General features: G+C 39.4%; 1 protein-coding gene across 2 annotated transcripts in view; it reads left to right on the forward strand.

The window, feature by feature from the left end:
• itga7 (integrin, alpha 7) overlaps nucleotides 1-20,032 on the forward strand; it is a 35,027-nt gene that overhangs the window by 1,390 nt on the left and 13,605 nt on the right. For both annotated transcript variants that reach the window (XM_088005719.1, XM_014974951.2), the window contains exons 2-6: nucleotides 723-978; nucleotides 17,091-17,218; nucleotides 17,775-17,854; nucleotides 17,974-18,229; nucleotides 19,222-19,353. In XM_088005719.1, the coding sequence (XP_087861845.1) occupies nucleotides 723-978; nucleotides 17,091-17,218; nucleotides 17,775-17,854; nucleotides 17,974-18,229; nucleotides 19,222-19,353 (852 nt within the window). The remainder of the gene's footprint in view (nucleotides 1-722; nucleotides 979-17,090; nucleotides 17,219-17,774; nucleotides 17,855-17,973; nucleotides 18,230-19,221; nucleotides 19,354-20,032) is intronic.

The following is a 20,032-nucleotide window of genomic DNA, read 5'->3' on the forward strand; positions in this document are numbered from 1 at the left end:
TTACTCTTAGGTTTAGCAAATGCAACTGTAGTTTTCCTGTGTACAACTACAAACTAGTCCCTTCCAGATTACTGCAAGTCAGATGTAAAATGTCTTAAGCTTTATTTAGCTGTTAACGTTTTGACTTTCAAGGATACAACTCTTAATTTTTCTCTTCATGGCACTCAGCCTTACAAGCACCTGCAGCAGAGAGGTGCAGAAGAACCCAGAAAGGACCGTGTGAACTCAACAGGTAAAACAGTCAAGTGTTTTTATGCCCTCTCTCACTCTGTTCACTATCCTCCAAGTATCCTGACAACCTTGCCTGGTATTTTGGCTCCAGTCCCCTGAGTGTTGATGTCAGCTGAGTGAAGAAGAAGGAAGAAGGGGAGGGAGAAGTGGACAGGCTGAAAGATAGAGGGGAGGGGGAGGAGTGAGCGGGCTATTCAAGGCACTTGTCCTCTGTCTCCCTGTGAGCATAAAGGAGGGGGGAGGCGCACATGCATTGAGAGGAGCCCACTTGCACACACACATAGTAGTAGCAGCCGCATTTCCACAGCCCGCTCTTCAGACTGACAGCAGCAAACGGAGTTGAGAGCCAGCACAACAGAGAGAGGAGGACAGAGGGCTGGAGACAAGGAAGCCATCTACAGAGGACAGGGAAGAAGAGATTTACTCAGGATTTGCAGCTTTTTCAACACCCTGGGAACCATAAAAGGAATCTCCCCTCTGCTCTTCTTCAGCTGAACTTTCTCTGCTGGACAACCTGCTCTCTGCTATGGCAGCCCTGATGGGACATGGGGACCTGGCGGCTTCCCTCTCATCCGTCTCCTCTCATCCTTGGATGTTCTTCCTCTTGGCTCTCTCCTCTCTCTTGAGTCATGTCTACTGCTTTAACCTGGACACCACTCACACACTGCACAAGCTGGGAGATCGGGGGACCTTCTTTGGTTTCTCCGTGGCACTTCACCAGCAGCTTAACCCCAAGCCTCAAAGCTGGTGAGTTGGTCAATGCTGGGCTAAGCTTGCTCTGTGTTATTTCTTAAAAATGTAAGCACAAGATTTCTTGTAATTTCAGCACCTGCTTGCTTTACAAAATACTCCCTAAAACTTTGAGGTTATGCTTTGCAGTTCTGTGCTGCATCACAGTGAAAGATGCCAGTGGAGTGCGTTAAACGAGAATGATTTACAGTAAGTGGAAAGTGGATGAAAGTGGGTCTGATGAATCAGCAGAAATGGTTTGAGTGGTTTAAATTTTTCTCCAAATCCAAGACTAATAGTCACAGTCAGAGAATGGTCTCTCATTGAGCTTAAATTAATTTGTTTCATTGATTTCACACTGATTATAAGTATTTTTTTTTTATGCTGCTACGAGAAATAGGCTCTGTTCCAGCCCCTTTAGAAATCGTAGATAAATAATGATGACTCGTCTCGTGTTCTTGTAAATCTATTGAAATGTTTGTTGCAGGGCAGTAAATAAAAGGCAGTTCTCTTGGAGCTTTGACATTGATATTACAGGAAGGAATGCAGATCATCCACTTTATTTGTTGGTAGATTGAGTGCAGTGCTCTGTGTGTGATAATAATCCTGCTTCCTGCAAGTGATCGCAAACTACTCCAAGTCTGACACATGGTTTTTGGGCGACTTCCAGTTATTAGACATATTTTACATTTGCTTTAAATATCCATATAATGTAATCTTTGTAAAGTTTTCAGTTAAAATCTTTATTAATTAGCTTAATGGAATTAAATGCGAAAAGAAATTTAACAAAGTATAAAAGTACTGAAAATCCTTAAGACATTTAGTATCAATGTGACACTAAATAGTTTTTCTCAAGGGGATTTCATGTTCTATTTGCTCTTGTTTTGTGGCTCCATATTTAACCGCCAGCTCCTCAGTTTACCCGTGCTGCAGTCGTCCTGACGCCTGGTAAGTCCAGGCCAGTGACATCAGGCAGTCATGTCACCCCTCTGAAAACCTGCTTGCATGTCCTGCAGGACTCCCGTAACTAGTTTTGAAAACTGACTGTAGTAGTAATAATTTAATACGGCTCACTGCAGTGGCCTGCAGCAAACAAGAGGGATGACTTCGAAGATTTGGACATGAGTAGTATTAGAGCCAGGAGACAGTCAATAAATGGGATGATGCACCAGCTGGCAGGGGAAGTAGTATGAATAATGCTTGCTTTTAGTATGCTGTTACATCAGTTTTTATATTCAGTACTTATAATGATTTCATCTCTGATCTGATTGGAGTCTGATGGCATTCTGGGCTGAAGCCAGGACTTTAGAAATACAGGGTTCATCTGTGCTCAGTGCCATTTCTCTAATGTGCATTTGACAAATTATCAACATTTTTTTCAATATTGCAGTCATATGATTAACTAGTGTTGGTATTTCAGATTTATGACCATGCCTGTTGTTGGAAAATTATATTTTTAAGACGTGTAACTAAGAATGAGCAACATTTATTCTTCCATCTACAGCATCAATTTCCAAAGGCATCTTTGGAACAGTGAGTACTATTAAATGTACCAAATTCCTGTTATTTGGCTGATATTAATTTATGAATCAAAACATTCTGTTCATCTGTTTGATCCTCCAGGCTTTTAACCAGCATTCAGAAGTCACCATAAACAGGTCATGAGTCCATCGCAGGGATGCAAACGAGAGTATCAGTCATGAATGCCAACAAGAATGGCATTCATGACAATTTCAAAGGGATATCTAAGAAATTTAATGACGCATATGTCATAATTTTTACATTTCCTTACTAATTATGCATAAACTTGCATTTCACAGATGCAATTCATGTTCATGTCTATGACTGAGAAATAAATTAAAAAGGCTGAGAAAATAAAGGTTAGCACAAAGTATCTGAGGATAAAATGAAAAGTTGTCAATGATATTAGCTTTGTAAGCTTAGCCATTATTGCTTTCAAACTTTTAAAGCTCAGTCAGGCTGCATGGGGGTCAGCTGTGAACAGCCATTTTCAAATTTTGCCACAAATTTCTGGGCTTTTTCTGGGCTTGTTCTGGGCTCGATTAGGCCATTCCAGAACATCCACTTTTGGACATTCTGGAGCTGTGTAGCTTCATCTGGATGTTTCAGATCTTTGGCTTGCTGGAAAATAAATAAAGTCGCACTTCTCTTGAAGATGGAAACAAATTGTCATCCAGTATTTTCCTGCATTTTGCAGCATTCATTTTACCTTTAAAAGCTTTCTAAGGCTTGCTAACCTGAAGCCTACTGTGCACCAACATACTTCACAGTAGACATGTGTGATGTGCATTGTTTGGTGTCTGCCAAACACAGTGTCTTGTCTGATGGCCAGAAAGACTAAATAACTTTCTTTCACTTGAATATGGAGTCTCCCACATGCTGTTAGGCTAACTCTAGTCAAGTCTTGATATGAGTTTTATTCAAAACAAACTAAGTCACTTTTCAGCAAGATATACACACTTGTTTTAAGTAAATAATTCCTTAATATTGATGAAAATGTACTTGTTTCATTGACAGATAAATTAACTTATTACATGGGAAAAATGTCTTGTTATAAGTGAAATAATCTGCTAATGGCACCAGTACTTCAGGAATATTAAGGAATTATTTAATTGAAACAAACCTCTTTATCTAGGTAGGAAGTTACTTTTACGTTAGTTTTGTCTTATATCAAATGTACTAAGATATTTGCACTATAAACTACATCAAAAATACTGTGTGTTTAGAGTGTGTCTTCTTGCATGAAGTCAGCCGGATCTAGGCAGATTTACACATGGGCCATATCAAGGGCGTAGGTTTGGTCTAAGTTTTGGTGGGGACCTTGACACCCCCCCCCCCCCCCCCGCAGCACAGTGAAATGCCCAAGAGCACCGAACATTTTTGAGAAGGGGGGGGGAAACCACATTGGCTTAATAACCCCTCCCCCCAACCATAACCATATCATACATCTTGTGTATACAACCAGATACAGTCATACTCAGCAGATCAGTTCAAGAACACTTTACTTTTTCCTTTACAAAATTCAGCAAACGTTACAAGTAAGATCAAAAGAAATATCCTCTGGATACTCCCTGGTCACTGGCACTCACACTGACTGCCTCCTATAGAGCAAACAAAGCGTAACCTGGTTTGTATTCACACTAGCTTAACTTAATTTAAGACTAACACTTCAAATGCCATATTTACTGAGATAATTTCACAGTATATTTCATATCTGAGAACTAACACCTCACCTGGAGCCCTGAAGCTCCAGCCACCTCTCCATCGTTCTGCTCTGCCCCTTGCTCTGCTGTCTGAGCATCCTATGTGAAAAAATATTACATAATTAACAGACCTATTCTACCTCACATTCAGTGCTGACCTTACTAAACACCGGACTTTACAACAAATGCGTTGCGTGATAGATATCTAACTTATGGGTCCACTCACTGTACTTACAGCCGACGTAGCGAAATAACTTCTAATGTCTGTCCTTTTCTTTTTTGGTGGCGACATGGTCTCAGAGACTCAGAAGGAGACGCGTGTGCCCAGCTAGCCGCCGCCTTTTGCAGCTAATCAAAGAACGTCCGACGATTCAACCGACTTCCCCTCCCCCCACCCCCCGACAGCACCGTTCCGACACGGTCTCGGAGGCTCATAATAAATGTCAAACTAAGAAGCTTCCGTTCCGCGCACCGCCTGTTGCTGCTAATCAAAGATCGTAGATCCACGTTCTTTGAGCCAATATGGCAAAAATTGGTCGGGACTTTTTCATATCCCGTGAATATTGGTCGGGACATGTCCCTACCGTCCCTACCCAAACCTACGCCCATGGGCCATATTCCTTTCTTGTCTTTATGTATTTAACTGACCTCCAGGAGATGTCCGATCCTTTAGACATTTTTTTATGCATCCCTTGACTTTTAATAACCATTTCCTCTGATTTGCTTAGGATGTTCATTTATCTTCATGCTGTAATGGTAGCCAGGAATACTGATTAACCAGTGAATGGACCTTTCAGTCTTTATGCTACAATCACCTGAGACGCACTCAGGTGATGCACTCTCAAGCACCAGTACTACTAGCACCACTTAACTGGACCTCTGATGAATTAGGTCAGTCAGGTGTTGAATATTTATGCAGTCTCTTATTTTGTTACATGTTTTAATTCAACTGTAGGAATCAGTTCTCACTTTGACATTAAAAGGTTTTTATGTAATTATTTTGTCAAAAAGCCAAATTTTGTTTCTCAAGATTGATTTGTAAAAGCAACAAAAGGGTAACAGAACCATGCAGTACTTTTTACAGACACCGTAGATGATCTTTGCTATGAAAGTGCTCACAAAAATAAACCATCATCAAAAAGTAGCCAGACATTTAATTGGAAAATTCCTGTTAGAAAGATATTTTTGCCAAGAGAACAATGTATTTTCTGTCAACAGCCCTAGAGAGCAGCAGGCTCTATCTTCAGAAAGAGAGCGTGTGTGCTCTTGTTCTTTGTCCTGTATTTCTCTGTGATGGACTGAATTACCAGCTAACCAAAATTTCTCCTGGAATGGATCAGTGATTTGTCCAGGAGGATTAACCCAAAAGAACCCAGTGTTCATGATTCAACCACAATAAGGAGAGTGGGCAGAAATGGCACCTCTTAGAGGGTTCCAAGCCAAAAACCATTGCTGACCCAAAAGAACATAAAGACCCCTGTTACATTTGCCAGAAAAAAGAACATAGATGATCCACAGTACTTTGGGGAAAATAGTCTGTGGACTGTTTTGGAAGGTGTGCAACCTAATATGTGTGATGTCAAAGTAACAGAGCAAGAAATCAAACCAGTAGCCAAACATGCCTCTGCTTGCTGCTTCAGGATGTACAACTTGCTATGATTTATAACAGCGTTTAGGTTTTGGGGCAATTCCTTTTTTTCACAGAGCTAGATCGGTTTGGATAGCTGTTTTCTCATTATTGGAAAAGGTTGTCTTTGTATTTATTTTGGGGTGGAAATACTTTTTTCCAGCACTATATGTGGTGATATACCTGAACTCAAGCTGATACTATTGCTCTTCTAAACAATATAGACAAATCTAAAATATTTCATCAACGTTAACAACAACTAAATCATGGTTAATGTGTCATTAACTCATCTTCATAAAATGAAACCTAATGAGACACATTATTCATTTCCATTTCCATCAAACTTTCATTTAGTCCTTGCTCTGTGTTCGTGCCGTTTTCTTTTCATACCATTCTGAAGCTTATCGTTTTGCTTGAAGCAATCTGTTTGAAACTTGCTGTAATTAAATGCTGTTGAGTCATTTTTTTTTGGTATCAGGACTGTCAGGGTTACTTCACCCTGTGGCCATTCTGTTCCTACTTCATTGTGTGTTTCATGTCACCTGATTCAATAGTGAATCTGATATTGGCCCTTTGATCCTCTGTTACTCATAACTTGATCACACAACTTGTGATGAATAAGCGCTGAGCTACCTCACTTCTGCAGAGTTTATATAATGTAAGAGCTGAAGGTTAGATTGAATGTGGGTGAGAAATGTGAGTTCTTATTGTCTCAAGGGACTGTGCTGTATTTCCTTAGTTGGCTTTTTTATAGTATGGCAACACAGGTCAAGGCAAGTAAGACCCCGTGTAACACAATGAGCTCATATTGAGTGTAAATAGATCCTTCCCAGACACACGTCTCGAGGAAACAACTGTATGCCGCCCCAGAGAGCCTCTATCTGGTGTAGCAAACCTGCAAACCTTTTAACATTTGCTATTTTGGTTGTTGTGATACAGAGCCCTTAAATCTGAAGGGACTTCTGCTGCTGATGGCAGAGTGAGGATAAGAGGAGAGGGTATTTGAGTTATGTGCTTGTTGGCTATTTATAATGACATGAGAAGAGCTTCTGCTTATAGTTCTCTAATGGTTGAGGGCAGGGAAGATCCTGACGTTTTCCCCTTTGCCTACATTGTTTCCAAATTCTGCTGCAGTGAATTTTACCTCTAGAGCAACATATGAAACAAAAAGGTTCAAGTAAGCCCTTGTGAAGAAGGGCTTACTTGGGCTTAGTGTAATTTGATAATTACTCTAGGAAGCCTTATTGTTTACTTTTATGTTTGCTGCTGAGCAAGATGTGAATGCACAAATGTTATATTGTATTTAGAAAGCTGCACTCAGATGAATAGAGATTAATATTTATATGAGCATTCATTCTTCTAAAGTATATTGTAAATAAAAAAGCATAAGTCATGAAGCTGTCAGTCACTTACAAAAATAGTTTTGTGAAAAAAAAAAACGTCTTCAGAGTAAAATAAAGTTTATTTTTCCATCATCAACCTTTAACACAGGCTGGCAATTCTGCTTTGCTAATAGATGACCATGCAAGTCATCTATTATTGTTTCTTGTTGAAAGATATGTAACTGGTACTGACAGACATCTCTGCTCTGATCTTAATGCCTGCCTTTTCAGTGTGCAGCAAGATATCTTTCTCTGAACAGCTTTTCAATAGTTTTTGACCAGAATTGTTAGATTTTGATTTATTTCAACCTGTGGCTGTTGATTCATTGCGCTTAAAATGGACGGTGCTGCACTACTCTCAAATGGGACAGCAGAAAGGTCTCCGGTTGCAGAGAGGTTCATGTTTACATGTGGACTTGCTTTGGTGCTTTTGCTGACATGGACACTCTGTCTCACTCCCAGGATGGTCTCGTGCAGCCAATGTGGACGCAGACATGTTGTCTGGAGTTTGGTGTCACCGGCTGAGTGCAAATCTGAAACAAGAATTTCTGAGGCTGAACTAATCCTCTCATTAAACTTCAGGATTCATTAAGAATAAGACCAGTGGATATACTTGAATCCAAGTTTTCTTCTAAAGGCTACAAGGGAAGTCACTTTAAAAAGATAAGAAAGTCAAAGTAAAGATGCCAGTTAACCAAACATGTACAAGACATCCATATTTTCACACAGTAGAGGGAAAAGTAATACCTGATGAAAGCCTCTGCAATCAAACAGCTAAAAGTACCTACCAACATCACCTCAATCATAACAAAATGAGTGAAACTGAAGTTTTTCGTATGTAACTTCAATCAACTTCTGCCTACAAGAAAAAATACAGAATAGTTCATGTTAAATTTGCCTCAATCACAGTACTGTATGCATATCACAAATCTCCACTTTGGCCAATGAAACCAGTTTATAAGCAGCAAAGAGGAATTTGTCTGACAGCTGCCTCTGGTCTCTCATCAGTCATCAGTCTATCTGGTCATCGTTCATTTCCTGCAGATATGTGAGCTTTCATAAATGAATCTGGCATTGTGTAACTACATGAGCTGCGGGAGGGAACTCAGTATGGGTCCATTGATTTTAAAACATTGCTTGTATTCCACAAGCTATTCATGACAAATGTTCAGTGATGATTCTCCTGTCTTCAGAACAAACTGTGCACATGTGCTAATGACAAGAAAGATGATCACTCTAGGTTACTTTGGGGTCACAAGCTTCATTTTAAATTTGGATCACAAGCATAATCTAAGAAAATTAGTTATAAGAGAATAGTGTGTACAACTATAGTTAAGGCATTTTCATGCCCTTTTATCTTTATAATTTAAAAACCAAGCTGGATGTTCCTTTAAGCATTTAGGCTGTTTTGAGAAGCACTAGAAACCCAAATGGAAGTACAAAAACATGAAAATGGGAATTTTGAATTATAGATCTCCTTTAAAAAAAAAAAAAAAAAAAGAAAATCAACTTTTCACATGGATACAAAACAAATTTGCTGATTGGATTGAAAAGTGAAATTACGCCCCATCGCCCCATCCTTACCATTTACTCTGAAGTGCAATGCCCAGCAATTAGATTTTCCTAGATATCTGAAAAGGGACTGCGTCTTAAGTTTTTCTACCTCCCTGTTACTGACGGTTTTGAACAGTTTTCACCTAATAATACTATGGAGGACTAACGCTGACATACATACACCCAATACTCTGAGTTTATAAACAGCAAAAGGGAGAACTGGTTTGGCGGTTTCAGTTTTACAATGTTGTACAATAAACATTTTAGAGCAATAACCAAGCACATATTTCCCTTATTTTCTGTTTTCTCTGGGTTTTCCTTTTTACCAGAGTTAGAGTTTTAATTTTGTTGTAACATCGTCAACAACGGCTGACAGTAATTATTGTCAGTGGTCATGAATGAAAAAAGAAGATTTTCTGTCATTTATTTTCTGTTGGAACAAAACACATAAATGTATACAAATGGCCCCAGTGAACCTGCCTCACACAGTCACAGTACAATAGAGAATTTCAGTATGCTAATTTGCATTACAATAGGATGAAGCTACACATGAAGCTACTTTTCATGGGTTAGGAGTTCAGAATAACCCATGCCCTTATTTCCCTCCTCCATTATTTCAGTTCATAATTTGTGTTCTCTTTTATTCTTTCTCAGTTGGTCTCACAGCATCTGCCCTGTGGAGTGTATGAGCTGTTGTGCTGCTTAAATTTAGTGGAGATTTGGAAGAGAGAAGCATCTACATTCTCTCACACACGATTAATGCCCTTTCTGCCTCCCACTTACTCTCTGTCTATTTAGCATTCTTCCACTCCTCCACAGTGCTGCCCGGGCGTGGACAAAAGCTCAGTGGGTAGCAGGGCTGCCTGGATCAGGGCTTTCAAGAATATTGCTTTGCGGACCACATGCTCACTGAAAGCACCGGGACAATCTGCAGAGTCAGGGGGAAGTGTGCAACTTAACTGGAGAGGCAGATAAAATGCACAATTTGAACTGTGTTCAAAGAACAGAGGCTGATTATGTTATTCAGAAGCAGTTTGTGTTCTGAGTTTACATTAGAATGTTTTCTTAGTGCATTATCTCAGTTGATTGTGATTGTTGAGGTTTGGTTCCAGCTTAGCTTAGATAGTGTCTTGAATTTTTCTTCTGAATATCATACGATCTGTGGGGGAGGTGTCCAGCGTCTGATGAAAACGGGGGGCTACGAGGGGTGGCAGGGATGAATAAATCACTGCAGGGTTATCTTCAGATTAAATAAGTGTGTCTATACTTGTTTGTACATGGAGGGATTTGGGTTGATACTCGTATTGACGCAGTTTAATCAATCAGCCGATGGCAGCCTCGACTGGGATCTGATAAAATGAAAGACGTCAAGAAAAAGCCCCTTAGGAACGGAAATTATATGGGAGGTGGAGGTTTTATGTTTGGAGTTATTAAATAGATCCTCACAATCATCCTTGAAACCAATCAATCGTTTTATGAGAATATTTTAAATATGTAAATAACAATTGACTTAGGCGTTCATTCCAGCATCTCAGGCTTTCAGCAAATTCTAAAAACACTCTGAGACAGCTGAAGATGTAAAAACCATACACATATAAAACCATACACATATAAAACAAGTGGGGTTACTGACTTTATGCTATGATTTGCTTCAAAAGCACCTTTGAAAGTTTTCAGTCTTTGAGGATCAAAGAAGGGATGTTAGTAGTTAGATTCTCAAGGTTTTTCTGCAAATTAATAAAAAATAATAATGGAAGGAATTTAACAAACTATATCATTTACAAATACCCAACATATATTTAATTAGTCACCCACACAACCAGTTTAGTTCAGTCAGCAGCTTTAATACCGGCTTTAAAAGGTGCTTAAAACTGCAGCTGGTTGGGAATTTAAGACTGAATCAAGACGTTCATGCTTTAAATAAGAAATATAACTTAGCCTGAATGTTTTTGAATTGTGATGCAGAGTAAATAAATACAAAACTTACCGTAAAACTGATTTGAAGCAAAGCTTTCGTAACTAGATAATTGTCTAAATAATTTCCACAGCCGTTTTAACACTGTGCTGGAGTTACGCTGTTTATTTCCTTTAGAGAAGTTTTGCAGGATAGGTGATAAATCTTTGGTTCAGTGATAAATGCTGAACCAAAAGAGAGGACTCTTAAAACAAAGAGTAAATTTAAGACACCAGATACACACAAACCAATCAATACATGGATAAGTGTATAGGAACAGAGACAAAAGAACAACATCGGGGAGGTCCTCTTTATCTTACTGCATCTATGCCTGAAAATGGATCTTCATTTATTGATCAGTGGAGCAGGTGGGGATCTTGGGGGCTGTTAAAGATTAATATGCATCACATACACAATTACCAATTTCTTTTATAGGTGGAACATTGTTTTCATTGACTTTTTTCAACTTTTCCAGTAGTAGTGTAAAAGCTTTGTTGGATTGAGATGTTGCAGCTTTTGGGATAACCACAAACTAATCATTTCGGCAGGAAGTTGAGTCACATCCGTGGGCAGTGAAGCGTAATGTCCCAGAGGATTTTGTACCCAGACAGGCAGCTGTTTCTGTCTCTCGCTTGCACTTTTTATGTTTTGCCAACCATTATCTGCTCTCTCTGGAGTGAGTGAGATCTGAGGTGTTAAATGTGATGATACATGTTTTGGTTACCCCGTTATCAGCTGCTGTTTTCCCATCACGAGATGTAAAACGAAGACTTGGTGTTAGTTGTGAAAGTTTGGATTTTCTGAAAAAGGGTTTTATTCTAGTCTGCATTATTGAACAGTGTGTTGTATAGAAAAGACGTATATTTTAATTAAATGTAGCTAATAAAAAAGACCTATTAGATCCTGGCTGTAGCTCCCATGCCTGGTTTACCCTGAAAGGAAATTAAAAGAATAAACAATATGATCAAAAGATTAAAAACCCATTACATTTTAACATGCACAGGAAACACATGGTTGAGGAAGCTATAAAGACAGCTAATTTTATTCATTGTAATGTCTCCTCTGCCTGCTCCTCTTAAGCACACTCCTTCTTAAAGTGCACAAGAACCTCCAGAAGAGGAGAACCAGCACCGACCCTGCAGATTAGAAAAACATTCCTAATTTTCTGAACTCAGGAGAATAAGGTTCCTTAAAATGCAACAGTGATGACGCTAAATAATTTCAAAGACAAAGTTCTGAAAGCAGTGTTAACGTTGAACAAACCTGATATTTTAATATGCCTGTAAACACTTTTGAGAGCTAATCTATAGACTAAGGAGAAGTGGAACAGCTTTTAAGTCCTGTGGGACACCTTCTGAGAAAAACTGGACTTACAGTTTTAGATTTAACAGCTTTCGAATGATAACAATTTCAAATAGATGTCAATTTCTGGAGAAGTAAAAAAAATGTTCTCGAGAATTTTATGGATTATTGTGTCAAATGGTTTTTGAAAAATCGACCCTAGACTTTTATCCCTGAAACATAACTTTTTAGTAACACATCGTGCAGCTATTTCTGCAGAATTGATAAGCCTGAAACTAAATCATATTGGATGCAGCACAAAAACGTTACTTTTATCAATGATTTGATATGCAGCACATGGTAATGCTGACAGTTCTTGTCAGATGAGCTAATCCATGTGTGCATGTTATAAATATTGGAGCCATGTGTACAGTTACCTGTAAGCTCTCAATCGTCATGCTTGCAAATGTTTTCTACTATGTGTGTGTGTGTGTGTGTGTGTCCAGGTCAAAGGTCACAATCTTTTTTTCAGGATGATGACAGAAGGTCTCAAGTGCCTCTTGGCCTCTTGGGGATTGCTTAGGGACAGTGTACAGAGGAGCAGATTCACACTACTGTGGGATTGACAGATGGCGAACGATCTGAGCACATATAATGAGGGAGCAGCAGTAGGAATCTAGAAACTAACTTTAAGAAGTGTTGAGGATGGGTTTGATTTGGCTTTTAGGGAATTCGTTATCGAGTTAAAACTCACAGCTGCAGCATTCCAACAAAGGGCTGGGTTTCCTGAGAAATACCTTCAATAAAACCACAACACTGAAGAATCCTCTGGGTCATTAAACATATTGTTTGGCTCAAATCCAGATTTCCTTTGTTTTGTTTTTTTCTGGTTTGATGATAAACCTCAGTCACTTTTCATAAACTAACAAAAGAGCTTTGAGTTCTGCTAAGAATGTGAAATAACGTCTTGCAGATGTTTGAGTGTCTTTATTGTGTGTCTTGATTTAAATGTTTCATCTGTTAATGGCCAGTTACTTCAGCAAAATGTCTCGGTAACAAAGAGAAGAGTGCTGTTTGGTTAGCTTAGGGGCTGTTTGAGACAGCTAAATATGAGACAGATTTTATAGAAGAAAACTCAAAGAGTTGAAACTTTTTTATCCCTTTGATGAGGATGCAATCTGGCAGACACACAACCTCTGTTTTCAGTAACAGTTTATTAAAATGTGTCAAGTGACCTAATGTTTTCTCCTTCTTGTCTGTAGAAATTGAATATGTTCCTTAATATATGCTTTGTGGGTGATATTAAGTGTTGGTGCGAAGATGTATAAGGGTTTGTGTGTTTGTGTGTGTGTGTGTTAGAGGGGATAAAAAGGGGCTTGGTGGGGGAAGGGTCATCAGGACTGCCAGGAGAAAGTGTTAGGGTCACTGCACATGCTCCCCTTCGTGAACACATCTGTGTGATGAGCGCAGCGTAATGGATGCTGGTGTTGTTTTTGTGGCGATCAACTATGAAAACAAAGTAGACTACTGTAGAGATGGAGCAGGGGTCAGAGCAGAGGCCAGAGAGTAAAGCAAAAAGCTGTGCAGGTTTCAATAGCAGTGTTTTAATAAACACAAAAGCAACATTTCTTTCTTCACAGAAATCTTGATCAGTGCATTCAAACCGTAAGATTAACTGTCTCTTTTGGAGTTGGAGTTTAGATAGATGCATTTGGTGCATCCTGGAAGTCTCACCCTATGTCTGAATGCTGTCTCTGTTTATATTGCACACGTGAAAATGTATCGTTACTTTCTAATTGTTATGCATTTGTTACGGAGATGCACCAGCCAGGATTGTGTTGGCTGATACCAGGTTATGTTTTTCTTTGACAACTGAGATGTTGGATGACAAAACACAGAAACTGTGGTCTGAAGACAATGACATTTTAAGTGTTTATATTTTTACATTGGTGCTCATTTGATACTTTATGTACTTGAACTTCCTTGCCTGCAGTAAAAATATCAATGGGGAAAAAAAAAGTAAAAAAGCAAGTAGCCAAAGACACACTATGAATAAAGTGAAAATAATATGGTTAAAATGCCTTTATGTTATACAGAAATTCCAGTAAAACATTGTTCTGACCAAAGATTTGAGACCTGAGTCCCCAAATTGCTTTGTCTCTTCTATGTCCTCATCCTGGAACACAGACAGACAGATGGAGGTACTGATGCTGGTGATACCACTGGGCTCATGAGGGTATTTCTTTAAGCACAATCGCCATCATTTTAAACACCGTGATATCTGCAGAGCCAGTCTGCAGAAAAAACCAACATAGCCTGACATCACTCATTCTCACCATGTCAAATGTGAATTTACTGAAAATTGAGTTTAGTACTGGGGATTATGATGGGATGGTCTGAGTCAGCATTAAACAATGAGTCGGCACAGACTTGGCAGAAGGGCAAATAGATGAAAGTATTACTCACCCTTGATGCTTTAGAACAGGTGTACATGTCTGTGTGCTGAGCTGCAACCACTTTACTTTATTTCAGTATCTCTGTGTACATTAAATGCTTCTAAAATCCCAACCCAATGTACCTTACTGCTATAAATAAGAGCAGAACAGATTTTAGTACTCTAAGAAACTCAGTTCCAGTAATATTAAAACCTACCTTCAACGTTTTGGTTTGCTTACATTCCTTCTTTATAAATGTTCGTGTGTGACGCCTGCTTGATTTGTTTGAAATGAGCTTCCCTTTAGCTTTAAATAGACCAGCTTTCTCTGTCGAAAGTGTACTGCATATTTGGACCAAATCCTTTATGCTTAGAGTGCTGCTTAACAGAGATACTTTGCTGTTTTTGTTTCAAGAACAAACAAAGAATATTATTAATTTTCCAATGATCTAAGGGTGTTGTGTGGTTACTCTTCGGCCATTGTGGCTTTAGAACCCTTTTTGCTGATTACAGATGAGTTTAGGAAGCGACAGCTCTCCATGTCTCCTTTTGTATAGGGGTGATATAGCAGATTACTCGACCTCCCATAATGACACCCCAACGCCTGCATCTGCTCATGAATGAGCAAAGAGCGATATCTATCATCTTTACCCTCAGACTTAGAACAGAGCCTACTGGAATGTTGAACTGGATCTTATCAGGTTTTTACTGCCTTTATCGCTTCCCTTTTTTTAAATATAAAAAAAATGCATTTACCTGAGATTAACCCTATCTCTACTACTGCAGATTTACCACTGATGAATTATAGCACCCTTGCTAGGCTTATGTCAGATCTAATGTGCCTGATATTGGTTCTTTTTATTCAAATTTAGTTTTTTTTTTCCAGAGATGAGCACAGTTAAATCTCTACACAGGATTCTTTATCAAACTAGAGTCCAGCTGCACTTTAGGTGATACTCATGTCTATGAATCTTCATGGCTGAAGGACCTGTTTTATATAAAGTTCAGAGAACCATCAGATGATAAATTACACCAACAAGTAATTAAATCAGAGAATCTAGGCAACCTAAATCCAAATGAGAAAATGGTTTGGTCTAAACAAATGGTCATCTTTTTAGGTGAATCTTAAATGAAGGATGTGTTTAACTGGCTTTGGCTATTCAAACTATACAAATCAGACAAACAGTACTGTAACTGGAAGCCGGAAGACTTGCAGTAATACAGTTCGTCTCTGGATGAATACAGTTCGTCTCTGGATGACTAGAAGTTTGTCTCTGGATGAATACAGTTCGTCTCTGGATGACTAGAAGTTCGTCTCTGGATGAATACAGTTCGTCTCTGGATGACTAGAAGTTCGTCTCCGGATGAATACAGTTCGTCTCTGGATGAATACAGTTCGTCTGGATGAATACAGTTCGTCTGGATGAATACAGTTCGTCGTTGGATGAATACAGTTCGTCTGGATGAATACAGTTCGTCTCTGGATGAATACAGTTCGTCTGGATGAATACAGTTCGTCTCTGGATGAATACAGTTCGTCTCTGGATGAATACAGTTCGTCTCTGGATGAATACAGTTCGTCTCTGGATGAATACAGTTCGTCTCTGGATGAATACAGTTCGTCTCTGGATGAATACAGTTCGTCTCTGGATGACTAGAAGTTCGTCTCTGGATGACTAGAAGTTCGTCTGGATGAATACAGTTCGTCGTTGGATGAATACAGTTCGTCTCTGGATGAATACAGTTCGTCTGGATGAATACAGTTCGTCTCTGGATGAATACAGTTCGTCTCTGGATGAATACAGTTCGTCTCTGGATGAATACAGTTCGTCTCTGGATGAATACAGTTCGTCTCTGGATGAATACAGTTCGTCTCTGGATGAGTACAGTTCGTCTCTGGATGAATACAGTTCGTCTCTGGATGAGTACAGTTCGTCTCTGGATGAATACAGTTCGTCTCTGGATGAGTACAGTTCGTCTCTGGATGAATACAGTTCGTCTCTGGATGAATACAGTTCGTCTCTGGATGAATACAGTTCGTCTCTGAATGAATACAGTTCGTCTCTGGATGAACTGTATCAAAAATGCACTTAAAAGATTGTATAAACAAATCGAAGGACACATTTTGATGAACATCACCCACCTTTCCTGATAAGTTGATGCGTACCAGAAAAAGCATTTTTGATACTTAAATATCTATTTTTTATAATTGAGCAAGATTGCTTGACAAAAGATTATCTTTTTTCGCTACATGTTCAGCTCCTTGCCTCTGTCATCTTTTTCTGTCCTCACTTCCATGCATATACTGTGGCTGATGGTGTTGTAGGGAAATGAAGCTCAACGCTGGGTTTTTAAATAGCATCCTTGCCCGAATCAGCCGTTCCTAATATGGCAGAGTACAAGGACACTAGCCCCAAAATACCAGCCACCCCTCACTGGAAATAAAACTTTTCTGTGCCATAATTGTAATCTGTGCCTGTTGCAAGAAAAGTGCACCAAAATCTCACAGAGCTAATCAAGACTATACAGTATGCTGTACTGAATTTTGAGAGTTTCACTTGAGCTCCAGATGGCTATAGGAATAGCCTTTAAAATCTGTGGTTTTGAATATATATTACCTTGTTTGTTGAAGAAAAAGCTATTAAAAAGGGTAAAATTCGTCTTTTTTTGTTAGGATCTTGGTGGGAGCGCCACAGGCAGCAGGGTGGGGTCCGCTGACAGGAAGTCGGCCTGGAGCCCTTTTCCGTTGTCCGATCACGCCGGAGGAGTACGACTGTGAGAGGGTCAATATCGATGGAGAAGGTGAGTTTGTGCTCAGCCTGGAAAATTCAACCAGTAATTAACTAGGTGATGTACAAGTAGCTTAATTACTATTTAAGTGTTTTAATTGCTAAATGTGTTCTGTGTTCTATCATTTGTAACATCAAGAAAAGTAAAACTTTGAGATAGTAGCAACACGTGAAAACATTTTATTCTCGACAGTCGTCAAACGTGACGGTCCTAATGCTTTTAATCCATTTATTGAGTTGGGATGGTTTCTTGAAAGCTAGAGTGCTTCAGAAACAATAAACATTGTGACTCAACATGTCCTCCACAGAAAAAGGTATAAAAAGCAGAGCTGCAGTAAACAGATGCAGTCTTTGGGTGCAATAAATACATTACAGCATTTCTGTTATTATTTTTTGTTCCTTTCATCGATCATATGGGAAATATACTACACTACACTGCCCTGCAATTATCTTTGGTATTGCTCTGTTTCTTTCATTTGAATACTCTTTTAGAAGGTCCTTACATAATCATTCTGCTCATTATCATCGTCATCATTGACACTGATGCTTCATTTTCTGTTTTTATGCAGTAAGTCTTGACAGAGAAAGCAAAGACAATCAGTGGTTGGGAGTTTCGGTAAAAAGTCAAGGAATTGGAGGCAAGGTAGTGGTAAGTATTATTTGAAACATCCATCAGTGCAGAAAGGTGTCTTGTAATTGGGTGAAAGCATGTTGTTTTATCTGAGCCAGACTGAAGGAATAAATGTCATAAATTCTGTTTCTCACAAGACCTGTGCTCACCTGTATGAGCTAAGACAACGAGTCAAGCAACCTTCGGAAACTCGGGATCCCATCGGACGCTGCTACGTCCTGAGCGATGACCTGACGAGGCGGGACGACTTGGACGGAGGGGAGTGGAAGTTCTGTGAGGGTCGACCGCAGGGACACGAGCAGTTTGGTTTCTGTCAGCAGGGCCTGTCTGTCAGTTTCACTCCAGACAGAAACTTTATCCTGTTTGGAGCTCCAGGAACCTACAACTGGAAAGGTAATGTGTCAATGCAGCATGCATTTATATATATTTTAGATTTTACAAAACATAATGCTTTAAAAAAGCATTATTGCAATATTCAGAAAGTGTGAGAAGTGGGGTAAAAATCTTTATTGTAATCTAAGAAAGAAAGGCAGTCAATGGAAATATTATTAATATATTACTGACTGCAGGACAGAGCTCATGACTATAGGCCAATCTACTGATTGAACACAAACAGTGACAGATACTAAATCAAATTAAGCTCCTTGATTTATCTAATGCAATTATTACTTGATGGATTAGTTTCAGTCAGAGGTAAAGATGTAACAGACAGTGTTTTCTTATTGCAACTCCTGTATGCATTTTCACATATAAATTCCACTGAGCTCATCCTTTTTTTTTTTACTGATAATTGGCATAGAAATAGAAGGTATTGTTCAGCCAGCTGAAACTAATACTTTCAACAAAAAACGTTAATTTAAAATAAGTGCTTTTTTCTCAGTTCTGCACTAAAATGTGATTTTACAATTATTAAGTATAGTAGAAAAGCTAACAATTAGCTCTATGTCACTGTGTATTTACCAATGCTTGACTCAAGAACAACAGGGTGCAGGCATTTGAAAATTCATAATGTTACCCTATAGGAGCTCAAAGCATAAAATCATAAAATAAGAGAAGTACATTTTTGTTTAGGTTAATTGGCTTCAGCCAAATATGACAAAAATTTGGGTGAAATTGTACCAGTTTGAGTAAAACGTCAGTGATTGGTGCATCAATATTGCATCATGTTATAATTTATTAAACAAGAATGAAGCTGTGGGAGAAAAGTAATTGAAAAGTACATTCCTAAAACAAAGTAGATTCTTAACAAACTTAGATTTAGAGTAAAACGTTCCAAGAAAAAAAAAAAAAACAGAAATTGAAATGTTTTGTGCTTTCTGCTTTATCATCACTGTAGAAAATGTTTTCTTGTTGCCCTGCTGTGCCTTCACCTGTTTCCTTTCCAGGCGAACTGCGAGTCGAGCTCCTGAACCAGACTGTTCTTGAACTCGGTTTCTATGACGACGGCCCGTACGAGGTGGCAGATTACAATGAGCTCAATGCGCTGCTCATCCCCTTGCCCTACCACAGTTACCTGGGTAGGACTCGCCCTCTACGCTCACTGCTGCCCGAGCACAGGAGAGAAAGAGAGGGCCGTGGGAGGCTTACGTCCAGGCTCAGACTGTAACCTGACTAAACACAGGAACAGTAGCAAGACCTCAACCGCCCCTGACTGGAAGAGGGTAGACGTGTTTTAGTGTCACTCCCATTCCCTGGGGATTATTTCTGGCTGAGCCCGTGACTCATAAAACCCAAAATATGACTCAATATCTTTGTGTAAGCCCTTTCTCACAGTGGGTGGACATGTTAAAAACGCCTGCAGCCAACAGTGGCCTGAGATGAATTCTTCTGATGCCAGTGATTACTGGTTTTCTTATGGAAACAAGGGAAAACATTGTATGGTCCAGCTTCAGTGAGATGGTGCTGCCATCATTCCATGTGCCACCCTCTTTGAGAAGCTGGAAGGGAGAAAATTTGTCACATTTTCTGTGGATGGGATGCAGTCTGAGCCCAAAACGTCACCTTTCCAACATGAACCCCGTGGTTCTGCAGGCGAAAGTGCTGCTGCGCCACAAAAACAAAGCATCAATCAATCACAGCTTGTCTCACCTGCACTCCCTCTTCTCCTCTTTTTCCTCCCTCACCATTTCACCGCCCCACCACTCCCCTCCCACACTTGTCCTTCCTGCCTTTCTTCTCCCATTTTTTGGGCCACAT

Source organism: Poecilia mexicana, unplaced genomic scaffold, assembly GCF_051168715.1.
Source record: "Poecilia mexicana isolate PSO_F unplaced genomic scaffold, ASM5116871v1 scaffold_5, whole genome shotgun sequence".
NCBI classification, from domain to species: Eukaryota; Metazoa; Chordata; class Actinopteri; order Cyprinodontiformes; family Poeciliidae; genus Poecilia; species Poecilia mexicana.